Genomic DNA, 25,491 nt, shown 5'->3' with positions numbered 1-25,491 from the left:
AACAGAAACTGCATGTGTGGATATGAATGCCGGTTGGCTAATTGAGTGCTGACGCTATACTGAAAATAGCACGACCTTCAGAGACTTCTTTCGCTTGTGTGGACCGGAAAAACAGCAAGCCGGATGCGCTCGAGAGGTGCAGTGGAAGCTGGAAAGCGCGTACTAACAGAGTTAACTACAGCGGTGGGCGACGCCAGCTGTTGTATTCGTTCCTTTTTCCTTCCTCTATGCTCCCCACTGAACTGAACAAAGCATTTGAGAGGAACTCAAAACAAGACAAAACAGCGAATTTAAGTGGGACACCGCTTAATGCCATCTGCCCAAAACTGAGCTAGACAGCACGCTCTCATCATGAAAGCGAAGTAAAGTACTCCTTTACTGGAGGAGCTTAGGAGTAACGGCACAGGAGACAGAAACCGTGTTACGAAAATCTTTATTAGCGGCATAAATTTACAAAGCGTCCGCTCTCAACGAAGCACAGCATCGCTTGAGCGCACTCGAAAGATAGGAAAATCCCGGCCGCAGACGAAGTGACTCCTGACGAGACCAACTTCTGCCACTGCTGGTGTTCTGTAAGTACTTCAACGGCTCATTACGGAAATATTTTCCAGCAACGTCCAAAAAGCGCGCCTGCCGAATACAGAGCGTGCTCGCCATGCTGCAAGCTGTGGACCTGACGCTCTTCGGGCTTCTACTAATCACGAACTTCAGCCTCGGTATGTATTTCTCTTGTCGGAAGAGATCCACACGCGGGGATAGCATTTCTGCGAAGGCGGAGATATTTCTCGGAGGCCGGATGCTCAAGGTCCTCCCACTCGCGGCATCTTCCGTTGCTTCGCTGTTCTCTGCGACGGGACTGGTCGGCTTCACGGCGCACTTCTACGCCTACGGCTGGCACATGGCATGGGGATTCTGCATGCCTCTCCTGTGCATTCCGCTGGCCACCCGTGTGTTCGTGCCTGTGCTGTACGGAGCCGGCGTGACGTCCATATTCGAGGTGAGTGATATGCGCCTTGTGTCGACTTTCATAGCCATTGTATTCACCCCGTCCAGGCGACAGAAGCCCAGCAAAAGTTTTTCCTTAATGACTTCTGTTGCTACGCAGTCCGTGCACTTCTTGCAGTTATTTTCTTCCGGCCAATGCAACAAGCGAGCTGCTTAAAAACTAGCATTCTTTCGCATTTCGAGAGGGTGAAATGACAGCTATATTTCTGCCAGACTGCATTAGCGCCTGTGCGCAGCCTTTGGTGGTCCTTGACATTTTCCACACTCTTCATGTTGTCGCCCACATGGTCCAAGTCTCCTGGATAGAGGTTGCGCTTTTCGTGATGATGTACCGGGCCAGCGAACGACTGACACCCGATAGTCTTTTTTCATAGCTGTTGCAATAATAAGAAAAAAACTGGACGTGACAAATAAGTTAACAGCTTAAGGGTATGACGCGATAGCGTTAATGGGGTGATGCCGACTTATGCCGATTTTGGTCATTCTTTTCTTCATAGTAATAAATCGGTGAGAGTCCTCATACCACTCCTGGTGCAGTGCCGCTTCAGTGGCACGGTATTAATGCTACTCGAATGCTGACCCGAGAGACGCGGGTTCGAGTCCGTCCGCGCCGATCGCATTTCGACGGAGGCGAAATACTAGCGGCTAATGTACTGTGCGAAGTTCATGCACGTTAAAGAACTCCATGTGGTCGAAGTTTCCGGAGCCCTTCACTACGGCGTCCGCCCTAGCGTGAGTCGCATTGGAACGTTAAACGCTTATTAACAAAACTGTTGTAGCGGCGGGTGCCGCCCAAGTACACGAACTGCTAGCAACCGAAACCATCCCGGTTTATTGCCACATACAGTCATATATATACACATAGCGACACTGGTGCCTCTGGCGGCAGGTGATCCCCAAACCGAAACCGAAACCAAAACCACACATACAACAAAAACCAAACCAAACCCTGGCGCAGTGGTGCAGCGGTTAAGCAATGTACCACTGTCCTGCGATGGCCGGTGCTGCCACCGGTTGGGCTTGTGAGACACAGGTTGCTCTTCCCGAGCAACCTCTGGCGAACAACCATTGATTTAACTAACACCTGTCACGATGGTCAGTTTGCTGACAATCCAGCAGGCAGGTTGTGATGGCGCGATAAGGTCGCATGACCTATGTGCGCAGCTAGGTTGCCGGAGCGGCCGTTTGCTCCGGCCCCTCCAGCTGGGTGGCTTCTAGTGGTCGCGGAATCCTCGACGCCGATGCCCAGGCCCACGCCGCACAATATTGCCCACATTGAGTTACTAACGCTCTCGTGTTAAAAAATCTCAGAACCCTGTTGCGACCTGTAACGCTGATTTAGGCAAGAGCAGACGAAGCAGTTATACTAAGATTGGCCATCACTGAATTTGTGGACAAGACCTTCGATGCTCCTTCATCTTATCCTTGCCGTTCAATCGCATTCTTCCACTTGCGCGACAGGCCCTGCTTAATCTTTGAGCCTCGGTAGTGGCGGGTCGTTTCCAGATGCGTATTAAACAAGGTGCGTCAGGGAAACCCGCCGCAAATTTTTAAAATTAGGTTTTTCAGGTTAAGAGACGCTATTTTGCAGCAAAATAACACCAGTGATGGCGGACGGAGAAAACAGATGAATCATGTTACCTGTAACGCGGTTAACTAAAATCTCAAAGTCAACTTTTTATGTATCATCGATTAGGGCCTCATTGCACCTAAGCTGTAGCCACCCTAAACAATAGATCTCAGTTTTTATAATTTCGAAAACGCGATTGACCGCGGCGCTTTATCTCAACAAATTTTGACTATTTTTCTCGCCAAGCGACAACCACGCCAATGCGCAGAGCGCAAAGCGGCGTCCATTGAATTGCGACACTTCGTGGTTCATCAACCGGACGTTTATCTGTGCCCTACTCCGACTTGAGTAGCGATGTTCTCAGTACCCTAGATCACCACCGCATTTAAAACAAGTGCAGCAATTCCAAAATAACAAATCGGACCGGTTTCCACTGATCGGCTTGAGTGCCATGGGTGTATGCTAGTTTAGTTTTTTTATTGATCCCATGGTGATTTACTCTCATATATGAGCCCAATCACAGCAAAAAGTACTCTCTTTCTTGACAGATTCCCTTTGCATGAAAATAAGTGAGGAAGCTATACGGAGCCGGTATATATTACCGACTTTCGCTAGAAAGAAATGCCTCTCAGGATATTCTGAAGTATATCTTTTCCAAGGTAAAAGATAGCATTTTTTTTCTCAGGTCAAAGCAAAAAAAGAACTGCATTTGTTGACAACCTTTCTCCTAGCAACTAGTCAATAAGGATTGAAAAACCTTTTAGATATTAAGAAAGCTACAAGACATTCCTATAAATTATGGTACATGAAATTTTACGTCAGCATAAAGTTGTCCATTTATAAGCCACATATTCATCGAATGTGTGAATTTCAGATCCCTATAAAGGACTTACGCACCAGGCCCTCCACATTCGCCTGCTGTATGCTCTTATAAAGCAGGGACAGTTTAAGATAAATCCATTCGTGACCTGAGCTCTCTCGTCGCCGATACAAGTAGGGACTTCAGCCAACGCGATAGCTTATCGCCTCTCGTAGATATGTGCACTGCCCATGTGTTCGCCATGACTGAAACTTAGTTTCGAGAAAAATGAATAATTCTTAGCAGGTTGAGAGTAAACGGCATTTATTTTCTTTATTTTTGTCAAAACTGCAAATGACATTTTCTTATTACGCTTTAGTGCGAAAGCTCCACTTTATGACGACAAACCAGCTGTCCGGTTTTTGTGAAGCTTGACCTCGGGCAAACCTTAAATAAAATTAATATTTCCGCGGCTGTAATTCGAACCTGCGGCCACGAACAGATCAGCTTCACTGGCCACTGCACGAGGGCACTATGCTATCGCCGCCGCCTATCACTCCTGGTGCTGCTGTTGTTGTTTGCCTCACAACTGCAACACACATCGTCGTCTTCATCAACTAAGGCTAGTAGGAAGCTAACATTCGCGCTTTGAGAGGCGGTGACATATAGACATCCTGTTTATGCCTTGGCGTGGACAACATTGCTGCAGGAACGTGGCCATAGAGCTATAGACCACCGGGGTACATTGGGCAAATTGGTATTGACGTTGAAAAAGTTTAATAAGTGCATAGCTGGATACCTGGGTCTCTGTAGCACCGCAATCCCGCTTTCAGGTATGTGGCATTAGCGTCCACCTAAAAAAGCTCTGCTTTCACAAAATATTTTGTGCTTGGCAATGCTAAACCACCATCTTTTTTTTTTTTGCACCCTGGGAGGGAGGTTTGAATTTTTTGGCTCGTTTGTATGATCAAAGAAAAGGAGAGCTTATTTTGCACGTTTCCGACTACCCTAATCCAGGAGAGTTTTTGTGACGACCTTCATGATTGTTCACCGAATTGTTTCCCTGATTCCCGTTTCACTGCTTTTCTTTCCAGTACATCAACCGTTGTCTATTCCTTTTTTTCTGCTTGTTGTAAATCTCTCGCCTGCCCTGAACAGTGCTCAACGCTAAGTCTTGGCCAAGTCATAAAGGATCGAACATGTTTAGAGAGAGAGAGAGAGAGAGAATGAAGGAAACGCAGGGAGGTTAACCAGATGCGAATCTCCGGTTTGCTACCCTACACTGGGGATGGGGGATAGGGGTTAGTAAGATGACAGAGAGGTAAACGCAAAAAAAAGGAAAAAAAGGAACATGCACACATGGAGACACACACACACAAGGCGTTCCAGTTAAAGTCTTTCACACAGCCCGGTAGATTGTAAGAAGCGCAAAAGCGCTTGCACGGCCTTCTTCTGCGACGGTAGGTCCTTGCGATGTTGCAGAATTCTTTTTTCGGATAGCGGTTGGTCGTCCAGTTGGTCAAGTTCGTGGCTAAGGCATGCCCTCTGTGGACTGTACTGCGGGCAGGAGCACAATATATGGCCAATTGATTCTTCATGGCCGCAGTGGTCCCAGGTTGGGGTGTCGGTCATCCCTATGCGGAAGGCATAGGCTTTAGTAAAGGCAACACCCAACCAAAGTCGATATAAAAGCGTGGCGTCTCTACGGCGAAGCTGTGATGGCGCTCGAAGACTTAATGTTGGATCAAGGGAGTACACTCTCGTATTTCTTAAATGTGGCTCATTCCATTGCGACTCGGTGCACTGCCGAGCAAGTAGGCGGATCTTCTGTGCCGCGTCAGTTCTAGAAAGAGGAATTGGGACGTGGCGCTCCTCAGTGTGGGCCGAGCGGGCAGCGTGATCCGCCCGTTCATTGCCGATAATCCCGCAGTGACTTGGAAGCCACTGGAACGTTATTTCATGGCCGGCATCACTTATATGGTGTAACGTCTCTGCAATATCGAAGATTAGTTGTTCGTGCGGTTCGCGACGTAGAGGTGACAGTAGAGACTGCAGTGCCGGCTTCGAGTCGCAGAATATTGTCCATTTGTGTGGCGGTTCATCACCAATGTGATGAAGGGCAGTTAAGAGCGCTGTGAGCTCTGCTGCCGTCCATGTTGTCGCGTGGGTCGTCTTAAATTTGATTGTTGTAGCTTTCGCTGGAATGACGATTGCCGCCGCGGAGCTGCTTGGAAGAACAGATCCATCAGTGTAAATATGCGTGGAGTCACGGTAGTTCTCGTACAAATGTAGTAGCGTGAGCTGTCTAAGGCCTGGTGATGACAGATCAGCTTTTTTCGAGATACCAGGTACTGCGAGGTTGATTTTTGGCTGAGCGAGGCACCATGGAGGGATCGAAGGTCTCGCAGCCGGAGTGAAACAAGCTGGCAATGATTCTTCATATGCAGTTATCGTTTGGCTGAAAGATGTGTGTGGCCTGTCCGCTGGAAGAGAGGCTAAATGGTGACGAGGATTCCTGGCTAGATGCCTTATATGGGCCCTGAGTACTTCAATTTCAATGTGGGTCTTGACAAGGTGGTCTCTAGCGATTGCTATCGTAGCCACTGTTGAAGCACTCTGAGGCAGGCCTAGACAGATCCGGAGCACTTGACCCTGGAGACTTTGTATTGTGCGTAGATTCGTTTTGCCTGTGTTGATTATTGCTGGCAAGCTGTATCGTAGAAATCCTAGAAAAAGCACCCTGTACACTTGTAACATGGCACTAGGCGACATTCCCCAGGTCTTGCCAGCGAGAAAATCTTGAACAGGTGGCAGATGCCTGTCAACCGTTTTTTCACGTATGATATGTGTGGGCTCTACGACAAGTCCCTGTCGATTATGACACCTGGAAACTTGTACGATCGGACCCATTGTATTATTTGGCCATTTATCATTACACTGTAGTTTGCCATGGGTTTGCGCGTAAATTGCACTAGTGCGCATTTCTCGGAGGAAATTTCCAGACCTCGATTACGGAGGTAGATAACAGTTTGTGTGGCGGCTCTCTGAATTCTCGCTCGCAACTGTAGGCGTGTTACTGCAGATGTCCATATGCAGATGTCATCCGCGTACATTGATAGCCTGACTGTGGTTGGCACGTGCTCAAGGAGAGCAATTAGTGTTAGATTAAATAACACGAGGCTAAGTACACTGCCCTGGGGGACGCCGCGGTAGCTATAGTGAAGAGGAGTATGGCCTTCCTCAGTGCTTACAAAGAAGGATCGCATGGATAGATAGCTCCGCATCCATTGAAACATCCGACCACACACTCCTACCTCTGCGAGAGCAGAGAGGATGGCTTCATGCGTAACGTTGTCATACGCCCCTATAACGTCGAGGAATAAGGATGCGCAGAGACGCTTACGGCTTTTCTCATGTTGAATGTAGGTCACCAGGTCGACGACGTTATCGATCGATGATCGACCGCGTCGGAAGCCTGCCATGGCATCTGGGTAGGTGTTGTGGTACTCCAAGTACCACTCCAGACGTCCTAGGACCATCCTCTCCATTACTTTGCCCACACAGCTCGCCAAAGCGATCGGGCGATATGATGAGAGCTCCAACGGCGACTTGCCAGGCTTCAGCAGAGGAACAAGGCGACTTGTCTTCCAGGTTGTTGGTAGCGTGCCATTTCTCCAAGATTCATTGTACACCTCTAGAAGAACTCCTCTCGCTCGCTCCCCCAGGTGACACAGAGCTCGGTAGGAAATTCCGTCAGGTCCTGGCGCTGATGTGCGGCTACACAAAGCTAATGCTGCCTTACGTTCGTGGATCGAGAATGGTAGATCCAACCGGAAATCACGTGGTGGCGGGTAGCTGCTCGAAGGCGATGGAATGTTGGTAGCTGTGAGTTGGCCGGATAATCTGGCGCAGAAATCCTCTGCCACGTCAATCTCCGATCTCTTTTGAGAGAGGGCAAGCGCCTTGAATGGGAATCGCTGTACGGGAAGTGTCCGCAGCCCGCGCACAGTTCTCCATATTTGCGATAAAGGCTTGCGTGGATCTAGCGACTCACAGAAGGCAGCCCAACGTTGCGATGCGAGCTTGTCTAACCGGCGCTGTATCTTCTTTTGCGTGCGCCTGGCGGTCCGTAGATCGTCCATTGTTTTCGTACGTCGATACCTTCGTTCAGCACGTCGTCGGATTGCTCGTAGTCGTTCTAGTTCCACATCAAAATCATTAAGTTTCGAGGAGCATGTTAGAGTACACATAATGTCTTGCACCACGCTCTTGATTGCCTCTTCCAAGTCTAAAGATGAATTGGCGTCGCAGTGTGCTTCCATAAGAGACTGAAATTTAGGCCAGTCCACTCTTTGGATCGTATCCTGTGTTTTGGAAGCGGTCAATCCTCTGATCTTGACGTACGTGGGGATATGGTCATGGTCGCTTCCGTGCGTCTCTATGTCCGCAAACCACCCTGCACGTCTGACTAGGCTTCGTGAGACGAAAGCCAAGTCAAGACAGCTGCTGTACGTGGAGCCACGTAAGAACGTAGGACTTCCATCATTCAGCAGCCCAAGTTCATTACTGGAGGCGAAAGATACCAAAGCTCTGCCTCTGGCGTTGATGATCCGACTTCCCCAGAGTGTATGATGGGCGTTGAAATCTCCAATGATGATCCAGGGATTGGAAGTTGAGGAAAGAATGTCTTGTAGTCTTTTGTAATCAAATCGACTTGACGGAGATAGGTAGGCGCCTACAAAAGTGAAGGCCAGATTCTTTTCCTTACGTTTAGGCATATATATTGATTACTTTCATTAGGAGGTACAGGCTGATGAGTGTAGGTGAGGTCACGGCGTATAAACACCAAAACCTTACTGTTTTCATAAACAGCTGACGACATATATGACTCATATCCAGAAAGCCTGATTTTGTTCGATAAGTTCGGCTCGCAAATGACGATAATATGAAACATATTGGCGTACACGAAGCGACGGAAATCCGAAAGGCGCGCTTTGAGTCCGCGGGCATTCCAATGAAAAATAGCTGCTTGTCGGACCTCTTCCCTAAAAGACCAAGGCTGTGGAGCCATGATCTACTCAAGGGTAGCAAGCACCGGACTCAGAGCGTCCAGTACTTGAAGCGCACTTCTGGCAGACGGTGTGTGCATGTTGCTTAGCAGCACGCGAATGGCATTCATTAAAGGCCTAATAAATGCTATCACTTGCTCATCTGTATTCCGCGACTCCTCGGATACAGCACCTTGCTGTACTAGGGGCGGCTTCTTCTGTGGCTCTTCTAGCGGTCGTGTACGCGGAAGTGGCGGCCATTCCTTTGTGGAAAGTGATCTGGCAGTTTTCACCCTTCCAACATCGGTGTTTGGAGTGCTGGAAACGTCCGCTGATGATGATGCTTGACGAGGTGACTTTTCCTGAAAGCTTGATGTTTTCCGCCGTGAAGACCTTCGTCGGTGACGTCGTCTTCGCCGTACTTCCACAGCGGCCTCTTTGTGGGTAGAGTTGTCTCTCACCATTTGTTTAAGAATGGTGATCTCTTGATCTGGGGACAGTCTTTGGAAGAGGCGCAGTGATCACCTTGACAGTTAGGACACTTCAACGTGGTTGCGCTGCAGTTGTCTTCTGAGTGGGGTTCGGCACATCGAGGGCACACGGCCGAATTTCTGCAAACACCCTTCACATGTCCAATCTTCTGACAATTGAAGCATTGCATAGGTCTTGGAATAAATGGTCGAACCTGGTGGCGAAAATGGCCGACCTTCACGTAGCGTGGAAGGCAGTCGCCTTTGAAGGTTATCCTCACACAACGTGAGTTGCCGAGGCGACCAACATGCACGATCACGTTGTGTTCACTAGCTGGTTTTATGAAAATTGGTAGGTCTGCATTAGATATTTCATTGTCAATGTCATATATGACTCCTGTTATTGTGGCACCATTTGTTGGCACGATGGATCGGACCTTGATGTTTCCCAGCTGCGTTACATGCTGTAGTATGGTCAGTGCGCTCGGGCTCATCACATCGATTGCCAGGATGTTTCGCCTAGTGTTTATCCTAACATCCTTGATCTCATTTGGCACGGTGTTTTCTAGATAAACGGAGAGTGCTTGCCTGTTGAGGACGCGCAGGTTGTCGGTAGCGTTCTGTGGCACAAACAGGATGGAGTGAGGCCATCGCTGAGGAGCTGTTTTCACAGTGTCCGAGCTGGACGCCGAAGATGAGTTGATAAATCTTCGTTTGGCCTTGCGGTACTGCACAAGACGAAAGCTGTCTTCCGAGGACTCGTCACCTGATGCGCAGTACAGGTCTGTGTCCTCGCTACCACTCGACGTATTTCCTCGCTTCCGCGAACCGATGTCCGCGGGTGAACGGGAACCGGGAGGATCCTCGGGGTGTTGTACATCTATCACCGCGATGGAGTGGGCGGTAGACCCCACAGGTGCAGTAAGAAGTCCAGAAAAACACAGAGACGGGCGAGATGTGTTCCGCAAGAGAAGCACTTCGTCTTCTTCGTCCATCGAACATGTTTAACTATATCCAGTGCTGAAAGCTTAGCATGTTTCCATCGAACATGTTTAACTATATCCAGTGGAAACATGCTAAGCTTTCAGCTAAAGTTGTGCCCTCAATCTGCTTGATCTCTGGCACATCTCCCCAAGCGAGGTGAACATTCACGTACACACTTTATAACGCAGTGCCCTTGAACTCATTCGATCAAACATGTCTAGATAACTGTCGCTTGAAACAACTATTACGAGTGTTGCGCGTACCCAGAGTTACTATGCACTCCAGCGGGCACGAACATTCTCCACTTTCCCTGCAGTCGATAAATCTTTTGTGCGATCAACGCCATACGACAACATATTTCATGATGTTTTATTCCGAAACTTTGGAAACGTCCTCTGACCGAGAACTGGTCTTCTTTTAAGAAAATTTATTTTTGTCTATATTTCATCAGTTTATTTATGCTCTACAGTTCCGAACACGCATTGAATAATGTGGTTACATGTTGCTAATAAAGGCGAAACTGCAGATGCAGACCCACTAGCCGAAGACAAAAAGTAAAGTCTAGAGTCTACTGTCTAGAGACATGCTGCTTCCTAAACCAATATCAAGTAAACTTTCATGGGGCCGCAACGTATTTGTACAGCGATTATGAAACCAGTGAAACCGCCTCTTTCATCAGTGTAGAGCATCTGATGCTTCTGATTGCTGGAAGGCTTATCATATTTCCGCTCTACACTGGTGAAGTCCTGTATTCTGAGCAAAGCAGAATTTTTTTCTAGATATCCATTATAGCTTGCTGAGTACAAACCCTGAAAAACTGCACAGTACTACCGCGCAGTTTCTTTAGTATCTGGTAACTAGCCTAGCTCTGTCTTCATGTCTCATTGCAACTACACCGGGTCGGTTCATGATATACCTTCTCATGACTTCACGCTCACGTTGATGGACGCTATTTTTTGTTCTTTGCAAATGGATCATTCTTATCGTCGGCACCACGTCGCTTTACCTCTCTGTCGCGCGATAGGGGACCAGATTTCACTAGACTGAACACAGCCATGCGAAACTGCTTTTACGAAGCTTGAAATAATCGTTGATCCTTTGGGCGCCAGATCTAATATATCGTTGTGGCTTTTAAACTGCGCTTACCCGACAGCCACCATTATTTTGACCGTCCAAATATGTCAAGCTCGACTGCCGCTGTCGCCGTCGTGCACACGCTTTGCTGTGTGCGGACTTAAGGTCGCCAGATGAAGTTTTTGTTCAAACCAATCTGATGACCACCTGTCTGCCGCGCTGCGGTCAACACCACGTTACATTTCCTTAAGATGCTGCACCATTCAAATGCTATGCCTTCGAGAATATGGTCTAAAACGCAGTGTTTGCTGCTGGCCTTCGAACAGCTCCGGCCGACGCCTACTTTGCACAGCCTGCATCATTATTATCTGAAGGAATGGCTTGCCTACTTCGACCGCATGAAGGCATTCAATTCATGGAATAACTAAGAGCATCACAGGCACGTCTACTTCGGTCTGCAAGGACCACCACTAGTGTGGTACAAAATTCTGAGACATACCTGTGTACCTCTAACGTACCAGGTGTTTCAGAGAAGAGTTTCAAAAATAGGCTTTGAGGGGTCAAAATATGGCTTTTGCGCCAGAGTATTGCCAGTGTTGGCCGACACGGGAAAGCCGACGCATTTGTCTTGAGTAATGAGTTGGTTAACTGATTCCTGATAAGTAACTTTTTACCGATCACAGATAGGCAACTGCTTGCAAATAGAGATTTCCGGTCGGTCATTAGTAATAGCCATATCAGTTTTTAGAATTTCAAAAACACTATTACCCTCGGCGCTGTGGCTCGACGAAATATGGCTGCACCGTGCAAAAATACAGGCGGCTTCGAAAGCATACATGCAAAGCAAGCCGTCCAGTGAACGTAACTAGTCGAAAAAGCCAAATTTTGTCGAGCCACAGCGCCAAGGGTAATCATGTTTTCGAAATTCTAAAAACGGACGCTGCTATTACTAACGACGGCTAAAAATCTCTAATTGCAACTAGGCGCCTAACTCTACTAGTTAAGAAGTTAATCGTTAAGAAACTGTTGACCAGTTTACTAAAGACGATTCTCCGGTTGTTTGGTGTCCGCCAGCACTGGTAATACTATACCGCAAAAGCAATATTTTAACCTCAAGAAGCCTAATTTTGACAATTTTTTGAAGTATTTCCTGAAACACCAGGTATAAAGAATAAGCTCCTGAAAGTATTTACAAGCGGCATGCGAAGGACATCGACGATCTCTGAATCGAAGACCTATCATCCAAACGAGCCGGTCGTCGAATACGTATATTGTATGATGCGTCTTTTCTGCTATGCAGAACTTTAAAATTCTATATCGAGGAAAGTGCATTGTCTCATGTGAGACGTCAAGAAACATTTCAATCCAGTTCCATTCGTATCCCACAGAGAAACGCTTCCGGGTTAATTCTCGTAGCAGCGACCATATTGAAGAGCTTGGAAGCACGAGCTCGCCAAAACGACCAAAATCTTCACGTCCTTCCTTGTAGACTGGATAACTTGACGCGAAACAATGAAAATTCACTGGAAATCAGAAAATATTGACGATGGTATAGCTCTGGTTAAACGTGGAGTGACGCGATAGCTGCAGCTGGAAATGCACGGGAAATCATCACAATCAATTGACGATGGTATAGCTCTGGTTAAACCTGGAGTGACGCGATAGCTACTGCTGGCCCGCGGTCTGACCCGTGCAGGAGGAGGTTGCGCTTAGGAGGATCTGGGTAGGGGTTGCCCTCACACCTGTCGTCGTTCGGAATTGGCCCAGTACCGAGATATTTTTTTCCTCTGCCTGGGTGTCCGATATGTAAACGCGAGGACACTGAAGCCGACATTCGGTACTTATTGTTGGACTGCCCTGCTCTCAAGCCTACATGGATCCGGCACCGGAAGGTAGCGGGTCTTTCACCAAGCAACCCTGCTTCATATATTGCCTGGACGCAGGGACCATACCATCGCTCTCTACTGGAATTCAGAAAATCAGCTAGCCTTTTTTCCTTTAATTTAAACATTAGTACATCTTTCATCACGCCTTCGCCCATCATCGATGCCCTGATGCAATAAATATCGCTTAAAAAATTGCAGTCAGTCCTTCGGCTGTCCATTTCGCTGGGCGTTGCTTTTTCATCTTCGTCCCACTTGACACGGCGCATGCGCAGAGCTGTTGCAGCTCGGTATCGCCCGCGCGTTGCGCCGCCAGCAGCACGTGACCGCACTACGTGACCAACCACGTGACGAACTACGTGACCAGCTACGACGCCGCACCGCCGGCAGCTGCTCCGCACCAGGCGGCCAACCAGGTTTCCAGCCACGTGACCGTGACGGCGCCGCCGCGCTGAAGGCTCAAATGCTACGGTAATGTAGCTTTCGCTACAAAAACGCCCGTGACGAACTGCTACGTTTACTGCTATCTTCATCGCAGCACCAGGTTGGTTGGTGACGAATGCTGTTCTGTTGCTGCCTCAGACAACCCAGACAGTACAAGTGCCACTAACCCCTGCTCAAGACGTCTGGACCTACTCCGGCGCCGTACACAACTAAACGATCTCCGTCAGCACGCTCTTAGAGCCGTATAGACCACCACAGCAAAGCCGCCGCCTCTGACAGTACAGACCGCCTCCCAACCTATGTTCGACGATCTGCTTAATAAAAGCCCTCTGGAGAACGTCTTACCTGTGCTGCCCAAACGGCTTTCGCAGTGCTGGAGCCGGCGGCGTTCAGCGTCAGTACCCTTACCGAAGGATGGGCCTTGGTTAGTTCTGATAGGGCGTACGCCGAACCCAACCTGGCCAACGACAATTGGAAACATCGGTTTATACTTGCGTCAGATAGAGTACGCGCTGAGCCACATAACGAGGCCATCGTTGAATTATACAGCGCTGTTTGTATCTTCACGTTACCGTTACGCAGCTAGCAGTCCATAAAGGTTTGCGACACCCTTTAGATGAAACTAAAGAGCGCAACGTTGCGCGTTGAAGCTGCTTGGCGGCGTAAAGACGAAGGTCCTCTATCGACGACAAAGCATGCCCAAGTATATGCTCTACGGCGACGCACTAACGGAAGATTGGTTCAGCGAACACAAGACCAAAGCTTTCAACCACGACACTGCACAGAAAAATGACAGCTACAGTACGACCTCTCTGCGAAGCCGTCATCCGGCTTTCAGATAGGCTTCTAAACGAACGAAACGAACCACCGACCTGGAAGTTACTATGGACGGCTGAAATGCTATTGCACTGATGGATACGTTAAGACAATACCCTGTCATCAAAAGCGTAAGCGGTTGGGCCCAACCTAGTCTAGTAAAGTTGTTTGGGCCAACTGGAAATGTGGAGCATTATTCAATCGTCGTATATTTTCTTTGTCGTATTCCTATCTGACGCAGCTGAAGACAAGAAAGATGTACCTTATGATAGCGTGTCACTGAAGAAAAAAATGCAAATGAAGGTGTAGACGAGGAGAAGGAAAACAAGAAGTTGAAACGGAAGTTCAGAGGCAGTACGCAGTCGTGCTGAGGAGACGTGCAGCAGATGAAACCGCGGAATCCGGGACCCGATATTGTGTTGTACCCGCGATGGCCGGTCGCTCCTGAGGAAGAAACTACCTGGGTTGTGCGGTGGACCACTGACGGCAGCTTGGTGTTCGACGTGATGTAAACGGCGTAGGGACAAAATTATTGTGAGACCATAAAAGAACGAAATATAAAATGTCCCTGGACGTACGTCGTAGGGACTAGGCGATGTATGTACAAAGCGCTTCAGACTCCACTAACGTGAGCTGTCACGAGGAACCGTGCGCTAGGGTCTGTGACTACATTTTGCGAGAAGGGATTACGCGTATCGTGAGAGAAATTCCCCATGTGACATTGGTTAGCCTCTCGTCTAGGACTTTCGTGTTATAGTTATCGATTTCTATCCCAATTTGTGTCTCTGTAGACATTGTCCTACCTGCACTCCCTGCTTTTACTTTCAGCACAGTCAGTGGGCACCCGCTATTCTGATCATTACGGCAATGTCACACTTGGTTGATGCCGTGGGGTGCTGTTTAGCAGACATTTTCAATTAACAACGCTGAACCAGGGCGTGGTAACACTGCCTCTTTGTGGTGAAGGTGAGAGCACGAAATGGCAATTGGTGACGCAAACGGTGAAACAAGCTCCTTCGGTTGCGGGCTCTTTAGAACACCATTACTTGCTGTGGTCCTCGTTATCTCTGTGCTTAGTTGAGAATGTACAGGTACAAGCGTTACAGAATTTTTTCAGACGCTCGAGCAAGTTGCAGAAATGTCGTGTTGGAGTGATGCGCAGAAAATATGGCTTGCAAACTGCAACATGAGTGAAATGATGATCCCTTGCGGAATGCCAACTGCTAGAAAAATTTCAGGAAAATTATAGTTCAGAGGTTTGACGATGAACCTGAAAGCTCACGCATAATCAGTGTCATGAATGCACAATAGTTGGTGCATGATTTTAAGCACTGAACCAGCACATCCTTCATAGCTATACTGGGGACTTAATTCAAAAAACAATACCTGAAAGGAGCCCTGCAAAGAATAGCTGCTTTCGCAGTACGTAAAAGATATGAATGTTTCCTTACGCCGGTCCGTACTGTTTTCTTCTGCCAAGTCGGCCACTGCAGCTATTGCTTGCCCTCAAAAGGACGGACGCAGCGAAAGGGGTAATGTCGGGCTACAGGCAGATCAAAGCAATGGGGCTGTGGACGAATAAGTATGAAAATATTGACTGCGCTTGGACTGAATAGAGACGGTGATATCTGAAAAGCTGACTGCAAGTAAGAACGAAAGGGAGACACAAGGTAGGCTGGAGCCTTTCAGCAAAGAGGCCTGAGAAGTGACATACTACAGAGGTTGCAGGGGTGGTCACATTGCCCGTTTCTGTAGATAAAGAGCGCCAGACAGACTTCGACAATGCCTGTCTCTTGACTCCAGACAAGCTATATAGAAGGTTCTCGGTGTCACTCGGTCTTCTCGGAGGGATCATGCCAGTTAATTTTGATGATTGATCAATTCATGTTGCTGATCAACAGGTCGATGGTGCTTATCATGACACAGGTCAAGAAAAACAGTTACACTAGGCCACAGTGGTACTGTCACCACTCTGCCTGTGTACAAAATGGTGGTTCGTTTCTGAGATTCTCCGCAAGTGAAGGCTCTCTCGGAGTCCCGCAAGTCCTTCCGCGTCTCCTCTCCGGTGTCCATCTACCCAGGACGCTCTACTCTCCGGTCTCTGTCGGTCTGCGACCTCCTCCGGTCACGCCCAGTCTCCGCCGATCTCCCGTAATATCACCGGCCTCTTTGGACGTGCCCCGATCTTTCCTGGTCTCTCTCGACCTGCCTATTTCGCGCCAAAAAAGCCGCCCTTAAATTCGCTTGCCTAAAATTTTGGGGACTTGCTTCGCAGCCAGTAGGAAATGCGCTCGTCAGAGCCAAGCAGGAGAATTCAAGGAGCCAATAGCACACCGATCTTGAAGGAATTGTTGACTCGCAAGCACCGCGTGAATTCCGTGAAAACGTTGTGCATTTCCGTGCACACTCACAGCACACTGACCCAAACAAACAAAAATGACAGCGAAAACAAAGCGAAGGCGAACACACAGTGCGTACCGCAAGCATTGTCCTTCGCTGCTCGTCTCTTGGACATTTTGTCGGTCATGTGCTGTGCCGTCGAAAGCAATAAATTTACACACATGTCAGTTCTTGTGAAACAATTGGGCTTGATGAGGAAAGCTGTTGGTCGCGCAAAGAAGATTTGTTTTCAATTGAAACTGACGATATTTATCTGCTACTCACCAAGCAAAGCAATTCGGCAGAAGCGTCACGCCAGATGTTATTCAGCCGTGATAAAGGCTTTTGAGATTGGATTGTAAAACATTCATTGCGTCGAGAGCAGGTTGCAGGAGACACATACTAAATGGCCGCTAGCCCATGGCTTACGGCGACCTCACTGGCCCGCTTGATTGCCCGTACTTGAATGTTAGGGTCCGAGGTGACGAGCACGGCCTCCCACCGCTTGGGAGAAGGGAGCTGTATCAACTCCGCCGGAGGCGGATCATTTGTGCAGTTCCAGAGAATGTGTTCGTATGTGGCCCTTTTAATACATTTATAGCAGTTTGGGTCGTACTGGCCAGGGTACATGAGGGCAAAAACTGCCGAATTCAGAAGGGATCGTGTTTGCAGTCGGCGCCAGGTAACTTCCTGCGCTTTTCTTAACGATTTGTGGGGAGGGGAATATGCGCGCCTCTCCAGCCTAAAGTGATGGATGATGCCATAAAATGAGATCAACCCGTCCCTCGTGAAATTCGGATCAGAGGGCGCGCTTACTGCCCGGTCGACGAAACCTTGGGCTTGCGCGTGAGCCGCCTCGTGCCCTGGACTAGACGAGCGGGCCGAAACCCAGATCAATTCAACTTCTCTAATCGGAAGGGGGGTGTTTTGAAGGATGCGGAGTGAGGTAGATGTGATACGACTCCTCACGAAAGTGCGAATGGCTGCTTTGGAGTCGCTGAATATAATATCAGCACGCGTGTTCGCTATAGCTAAGGCAGTTGCCGCTTCCTCCGCCGTCTCGGAGGAGGTGGTTTCCATCGACGCGGCCGCCAACGGGCCGCCGGTCCCGTTCAAGGCGACAAGTGCAAACGCTTTTCTCTGGGTTTGCCAGTATTACGCTGCGTCCACGTACGCCACATGGTCGTTCCGGCCGTATTTGGTGTGTAGGGCACGAGCCCTCGCTGTGCGTCGGCCTTCGTGTTGTGCGGGGTGCATGTTCTTGGGTAGGGGTTTAACCAAAAGAGCTTTCCTGATGTGCGTGGGTAACTGCGTTTTCGAATCCCTTTCTGGGAGCTGTTCGCACACCTTTAGTCTGTATAGGATGGCCCTTCCCGCGCTCGTACGAGTGAGTCGTTCGAGCTGGGAACCGAGGTGCGCCTCGCACAGCTCCGAGAGTGTGTTGTGTACCCCAAGGGCCAGCAACCTTTCCGTGGACGCACTGTGCGGGCAACTATCCGAACCCACACTGGCTACACCTCCTTAACATAGACGCAAGAGAACACGACAGATGTAAACAATGCGACCAGAGAGGGACACTAAACCACATAATCTGGCAATGCCCCTACTCACCTGGGGCTGCCGTAAACATTCCTAATGAGGAAGCTTGGGAGTCTATCCTTCGAAGCTCAAAACTCGAAGACCAACTCGAAGCCATCCGCCTGGCGACCGAGGCCTCGAAGAACCAAGAGGTTCACCACACAGGCCTCTAGTCGCGGAGCCCCCTACTCCCACCCGGGTCTGCGTACCTGAGCTGGGAAGGTAGGCGTGTCTCCTATATCGGTGGGAAATAAAGTTTTTCTGACTGACTGACTGCGGGAGCCCAAGGGCCGCCTTGTGGGCCTGTCGGATTGCGGCGTCGACGTTGTTCCTTTCCACGATCTGTAGTTGCAGGTAAAAGATGGACTAGACAATCCTGCTCAGCATGAAAGCCTGCACAAGTTGACATAGATCGTTCTCTGCCATGCCTTGTCTTTTGCTGGAGATCCGTCTGGTTAGCAACACAGTCTGATTGACCGTGGCCGTGAGTCTGTTTATTTTTTCGGTGTTTTTGCGATTGTTTTGTATGTACATGCCCAGTATGCGTATGATTTGGTCCTCCTTGAACGGAAATATTTGCACAGATACATTCAGAGTGGTCGGCGGGGTCTGGTTTGCGTCTCTACCGCGTGGCTTGGCCCTAAGAACCAGCAGCTCCGATATGTAGTGCGAGCATTCAAGGCACGCTCCCGACGCGCAAGTTGCAGTTATGTCAACCGCCTGCTGCAGGCTTTTGAGAAGGTGATATCACAGAGCACGCAGTACTCGCGTTCGATAGCTGGTCGTCGCTGGTTATATGGAAAGACTTCACCGATATTCATACAAAAGATGCTCTGAAAAACAAGGCCGTTGGAGTTCATCTCAAGGCAGAGCAAGATGTTTCGGCTACCAATTCGGAGAGTGTGCTGTTTGGCCAGAGACTTTTGCTTCCGATGATACCTACGAAATCTCTTTCTAAAGGACATAGTCTTGTTCATGTTTCCACTTGATCCTCAGGCAGGCTACCTCCAGCAGGTAAATTGACGATTCCTTGAGCTGTGCTCTGTGAAGAACTTCAAGCATCAGGTGCGAATGGACGTTGTGTTGCAGCAGAAATGCAGAGCCCCAATAAAGTGTCATGCACATCGTCGTGCAATGTTCTCTTGATAGCTTACCTGAATTTTGACTCGGTCTGCGACTTGCGCTTGATTGAACTTTGGTTATTTTTCCTTGTATATTTCCTCTGATAGGTTTGTGTGTGCGTGTATGAGTGTGAGTGTGAGTGTGCGTGTGCGTGCGTGTATTTGTGCGTGTGCGTGTGTGTGCGTGTGGGTGTGCGTGTGCGTGTGTTGCTGTGCTTTCATCAAGGGTTGTGAATGTTGATCATATGCTGTGTTATTATAAACTGTTTTTCGTTTTTCTTTGAAATCGTGAACACGTGTGCAGGGGTATGTTGTGTACACATTGCCTAAGGTGCGACGCCTTGAAATCTCAGTGCGGTCGTCTGAACATTTATTCGTTGTTAGTGAAAAATTTTGTCGTGTTGCATGGAACGTGATGTACCTGAATACAATAAGGAAGATGTTCCTTATTATGACGTGTCACTGAAGAGAAAGAAGCGCAGATGAAGGTGGAGACTGGGAGAAGGAAAGGAAGAAGTCGAAACGAAAGTGCAGAGGCGGGGCGCAGTCGTGCTCAGAGCACTTGTAGCAGATGCAGCCGCGGTGTTCGAGACCCGATAAGGTGACGTACGCGCGAAGGCGGGTCGCTCCTGTGGATGAAACTACCTGGCTAGTGCGACGGACCACTGACGACAGCTTGGTGCTCGACATGATATCATGTAAACGCTGGAGGGACTACGCTATGTACGTACAGGGCGCTTCAGACTTTACGCACGAGAGTGATCACGAGGAACGGTGTGCTAGGGTCTGTGACAACATTTCGCAAGTAGGGATTAAGCAGGTGGTTGAAGAACTTCCCCTTGCGACATTGGGCAAATGTATAACGTCTCGTATAAGACTTTCGTGTTAATTTTGGTTGTTTTCTATCCCGCCTTGCTTCTGTCTAGACATTGTCCTCACCGCAGTCGCTGGTGACCCGCCCGTCAATCCATTACGGTAATATTAAAGCTACATCACTTACAAAATGCGGCTACTCTCGCTTTAACTAGGGTAAGGGTGCGAGCTAGTTGGTAATCCATGATTAAAAATATGTAGAGCGCAACCTAAACAGACAAGCACAAAGACGAGAGCAGACACACGGGCGCTCGTGTGTCTGCGCTCGTGTGTCTGCTCTCGTCTTTGAGCTTTTCGGTTTTATGTTGCACTGTATATATTTATACGCTCTATTTCTCCACCTCTCACCTTATACGCCGTCTTTTGGAGGGGGGATTACAAATGCGTATATAACTGCCCGGCCGTCAGCCGACCGCTTTCCGCTCAGCTACAGAAAGAAGCCACACAAACCTCATCATAGCACCAGGATGCTGCACCCGAAGAATAGCAGTTCTACAATAGTGCTCTAGCGACGGGCTTCAGAGCAAACATTTTTGGTTGCAGCCCCAAGCAATCATCAGTCTCAAGTCCAGAACAATCAACCTTTAGACGGACGGTTTCTATATCCAAAATCTACGCTGAAGAATCGCGCAGCACTCTGTGTTGTCGATGTAGAAGTTAACGCCCCGTCCCGTTGAAGCGTTCTCGTTCCTATAGCCGTCGTGGATGTGGACAGCATAGATCACGTGGCGCAAGGCAATGGTAAGATATTGTTGAAACGAAGCACGTAGATCGGAACATAACCGCGCGTCTTCCGACTGAAAATCTAATAAGCCCGTAAATAACTTCAGGCCGGTATATAAACACATTAATTAGGAACGCTAATCGTCTTCCTTTATCACATCAAAGACGTCAACAGTGCATTCGTCATGCACAAGAAAGAGCAGCTCTGAAGCCTCCTGCGCCGTTGTGAGGACTGTATTTCGATAATTTCAAAGGTACGACAGATGACCATTGCCAAGGGGTGAATGTTGACCCACGAGCACGCACGGTTTGTACGTCAAAGCTCCTACCGAATATCACCATGGAAACGCCAAGCAGTGCAAAGCCAATTGAAGGAAATTTGCCTGACGGCATCATACCGCCATAAATAAGCCCGTAATCGTCCTTCACTTCCTCTTCTGTCAAATAAAGACGGCATACAATGATTCTGTGAATATTGTCGCTTTCTGAATAACGTGACGAAAAAGATTACTTCCCATCCTTCATGTGGATGATACTCTGGAAAGGATCCCCTATGAAAAATTCCCCATCAGTGAACGTCAACAGCATGATGCTTCAGGATATGGAGAAGGGCGCCACTGGTGTATTGCGTGATGGATGTCGAGAGGGTTTTAATTAGCAAGAATATTCGTGCTTAATATAACTTCGCGGAAGCTATTCAGTAACACTACCAAGGTCGAAGGAGACAGCAGCTCAATGGCCCCGCATTCTCTGTATGCACAATCCTGCCTTTTCGATTGACCCGACTGGGTGTTCCTCAAACTGCTCACTTTTATTTTAATCCATTATTTCAGTGCGTGGTGCGATAACAAAGCAACAAATATAAATATTGAATGAACACGAACAACATGACAGGCAACTTGACACAACACACAAGTATCACTTAGGTTTTTTATTTTATTTATTTTTATTTATTCAGAGATACCCGGCTTTGCCCAAAGGCGTGTAAGCAGGGGAGGGGAGGGGGGTTGCCAGTATCGAAAAGAAAACATATTCATCAGGACTGAACACTTGGTTCAGAAACAATTGATTCCGCTCTATTATGGATCGCAAAAAAAAAGGGAATTTGCATGAATGTTCGTTCTTGTCCGGTGTTCTCTGATATAAAGGTCATGATCAATCCTTCTAGAAATGTAGTACGGTTACTTAATATATATGCGTCTCTTTTGATTCCGGTGTTGTTGTATATTCGGAATAGCATTTCCAAAAGAAATTTTCTACGACGACAGGAGAGCGCTTTCCATTGAATAATAATAATAATAATTGGTTTTTTGAGGAAAGGAAATGGCGCAGTATCTGTCTCATATATCGTTGGACACCTGAACCGCGCCGTAAGGGAAGGGATAAGGGAGGGAGTGAAAGAGGGAAGGAAGAAGGAGGTACCGTAGCGGAGGGCTCCGGAATAATTTCGACCACCTGGGGATCTTTAACGTGCACTGACATCGCACAGCACACGGGCGCCTCAGCGTTTTTCCTCCATAAAAAAAAAAAACGCTGAGGCGTCCGTGTGCTGTGCGATGTCAGTGCACGTTAAAGATCCCCAGGTGGTCCATTGAAGCTCATTTGTCATTTCAGTATAGCTCTCCCCTCACTTGTACCACCCCAGAACAAACCTTGCCGCCCTGTTTTGTATACTTTCATTTCAGTCAATCAAGCATCTCTGGAGAGGGTCCCAAACACAACATGCAGACTCCAGTCTTGGTCGGACCAGTGAAATATAAGCAGTTTTTTTAGGGCAATAAAACACCGGCAAATCTATATTTTTTTTGCAGAAAAGGCTGTTTGACTGCTCGAGGAAGTACGCAAAGATTTTTCCTTTTCCCAAAGAGATTGAAGGATCACTCACGAATCTGCCGCGACCGTTTGTTGCGCGAGTGAGCATCCTCCGGAAACCGCGGCAAACCACATGGATACCATGACGAAGATCATGAAGCCAATATTGCGAAACTTGACGCCCGAGCTGTTATCACCGCTCTGGGAGCCAGTGCGCGCTGTGAGGGATTGTGACGCTCCTGCTAACAAGGTGAATGACTGGCCAGCGCCTCCTCTATTTTTTAAAAATAGAGCAGGCGCTGGTCTGGCTACCGGTGGCAGCGCTGTAAATTGGTCTGTGCTACAGCGATTTCGCCCCGTCATCAAAGCTGGATGCGAGTTGTCACTCCCGATCGACGCCGCGGATGTTATTGTTCTGTTTGGCCACAGGCTGGTGCGGTCGATCGTTAGCGCGTACGTCTTTGGTTTGTTCTGCGTTACAGCGAGGCCGGCAGCGCCATTGCTTCAGTAGGTGGGGCGGCGTCGCAAAAACCCCGACGAGACTGACATCAATAATGCTGACATCCCCATCCGTTTACAGCCCATCTTAGCCACTTCTAAGTGCAGATAACGCTATGGATTGAGTGGTAGCGCAAACCCATACAATGGAGAAAGAATGGATACGGCACAGGCGATAACTTCCCACTGAATAATTATCAGACGACCAAGGCGAACGTAGAATAAAACGACAACGGGCACATACGCTGTGCGGGGTTTTGAACCTCTTGCTAACCAGGTGGATATCGGGTATCCGAGGGCCATAGAGACTCCCTAATATAGCTAGAGCTAAAGCTGATTGCGCTACACTTGATGCACCATGCTCAGCAATGCCGGGAAGACGAGGCTTCATACCTGGTTGGGCTTTTGTTGGGCATAAACGTGCATTCATCTCTCAAAATACAACTATTAACGAGTTAAACCTAGCAGAAGTGGTGTGAAAGTTTCCATTCAAGCCCAATGCCAAACTTTCACTCGCGTGAAATGTATTGAAGTGAAAAACGCAGAACTGGAATAATTTAAATTCCGCACAGAGAAGAGAATCGCGGCGAAATTACAAGTTTCGAGATGCAATCCTGGGTTTCGGCCCAACACTGGCAAACTCAAGCAAAGAACTTCATGTTTCGGGAATTCTCACCATGAATAAGTACTTTCTTTAAGAAACTTGCATATGCGGTTGCGCCAGTTTTCTCACCAGGTAATATTTAGCTGTTCCGGTGGAGGGGTGTAGATTTTTCTTTGCTGCAGCGATTCCACCCCGTAAACCTAAGCGGTAAAATTCCGGATGTGCGATGTGGATTTGCAAGGGTGGTCAAACGGGCTAGTTGGTAGTTCATATTTGGAAAAAAAAACAGCGCACCCTAAGACAAGGACAGAGGAAGAGATAACGACACAGCGCTGACGACAACTAGTTCTTTTATTGCAGAGTGACAAAATATACATAGGAAAAGTTGGCGGGAAAACATGAGAAGGTTGTGCAGGTAAGGCACCACAGCAACCTTGTGTTGATGGTGGAAGTTAAGTGAATTCTTGTTGAACGTAAAAGCGCAAAAAACAAGTGTTGGGGGATTTTTAGAGCTCTTAAGTACGTATCTTAATTCCTTTTGTAATGTGCGGCGATGACCTGTTTTTGCAGAAACAAGGAATATGTAAAGGGTCCAGAGTTGCTCCTTTGTTAAGTGACCTATTTTTAGCTGAACGTGACAGAAGGCTTTTTGCCTGCCTTGAAGACGTAGGGGTGTTAAACGTTTTTCGTTTTGTGGATGATTTTTTAATCTTTTTAGACACCACTACAATCGCCCTCGATGAAGCGGTAGGAAGTGTTTTAGATCATTTTAAGCATAGCTTATCTCCACTTGTCGTGACGCATGAACTTCCTGAGAACGGTAGCAAACGCTTTCTCGACATCAAGTTAACTTGTTTAAAAGACCACACTTGCTGGATTTATCATCCCCGGGATGGAAAAATGCCCTTACCTTTCAGTTACGCTCATTAAAAGCTCATAAAAAGAAACATAGCTCGTTTAGGGTTTGTCAACTGCATAAAAAAGTCATGCGAACATGCAATTGAAGAAAGCCTTTTCCTGCAGTCCAAAAAGTTGCAAGAAGTGGGTTATCCTTTGCACGTGCTGGTTTCTGTGGCGGAAGGACTTATCAAAAAGAAAAAATGGGAAGCCAAGTCTCAGGAAGAGCCGGAAAAGACAAAAGTCGATAAGAAATTTGCAGTCATTCCTTATAAACATAAGCTTTTGCACAGTCTTAAAAAAATTGGCAACAGGGTAAACGTTGGCGTGTTGTTCTCTGCCCCAAATAAGCTGAGTTCACTATGCAAGCTTAGCACATCAGAAAGCCCAGGAAAAACTGGTTGCACGATCAAGCATCAAAAGCCGTTCGCGAGATGCACGAAAGGTGTTGTCTACAAAGTGCCATTTCCTGTGGTAAATATTATATAGGCCAAACGGGAAGATGCATAAATGAGCGATTGGGTGAGCATGACTATGTTGTGAACAATAAAAAAGGGGGGGCGCATGAGCATTCATTGCCTAAAATGCAAAAGCAAAGGAAAAGAAGGAAAAGAGGGTTGGCGTCCTCTTTTTCACAAGTGCAAAATCCTTTACGGGAACAAATGTCAAATTACGCGCGAAATTGTTGAGGCGTTGGAGATAGCGCGAGCTGGGGATTACTGTGCAAGTGCTCCGTCAATTCTGCTCTCACAAAAAGAGATGTCCTATCTTTTATCATTCAAGTGTGATGCTCGATGACTCACTTATCTTTCACTACTCTGTGGTAATGCCCTGCAGGCATTATCGAGAGTATTAAAATCTGTTTCTTGCATGTAATAAAGATCAGTTGGAAGTGAGCGCTCGTGTTGTGTGT

At 48.0% G+C, this 25,491-nt stretch overlaps 1 protein-coding gene across 4 annotated transcripts in view; it reads left to right on the top strand.

Annotated features, from left to right (window-relative positions):
* The first annotated feature begins 203 nt into the window (after positions 1-203).
* Positions 204-25,491, top strand: part of LOC144097459 (sodium-coupled monocarboxylate transporter 2-like) — a 94,337-nt gene continuing 69,049 nt past the window's right edge. For 2 of the 4 annotated variants that reach the window (XM_077630184.1, XM_077630182.1), the window contains exon 1: positions 204-997. In XM_077630184.1, the coding sequence (XP_077486310.1) occupies positions 656-997 (342 nt within the window). In that variant the 5' untranslated portion in view covers positions 204-655. The remainder of the gene's footprint in view (positions 998-25,491) is intronic. The other 2 variants (XM_077630183.1, XM_077630185.1) reach the window with 2 other exon arrangements.

This window comes from Amblyomma americanum, chromosome 7 (assembly GCF_052857255.1).
Source record: "Amblyomma americanum isolate KBUSLIRL-KWMA chromosome 7, ASM5285725v1, whole genome shotgun sequence".
Lineage (NCBI taxonomy): Eukaryota > Metazoa > Arthropoda > Arachnida > Ixodida > Ixodidae > Amblyomma > Amblyomma americanum.
The sequence above is the reverse complement of the archived record's forward strand: the minus strand, read 5'-3'. Positions and strand labels throughout refer to the sequence as shown.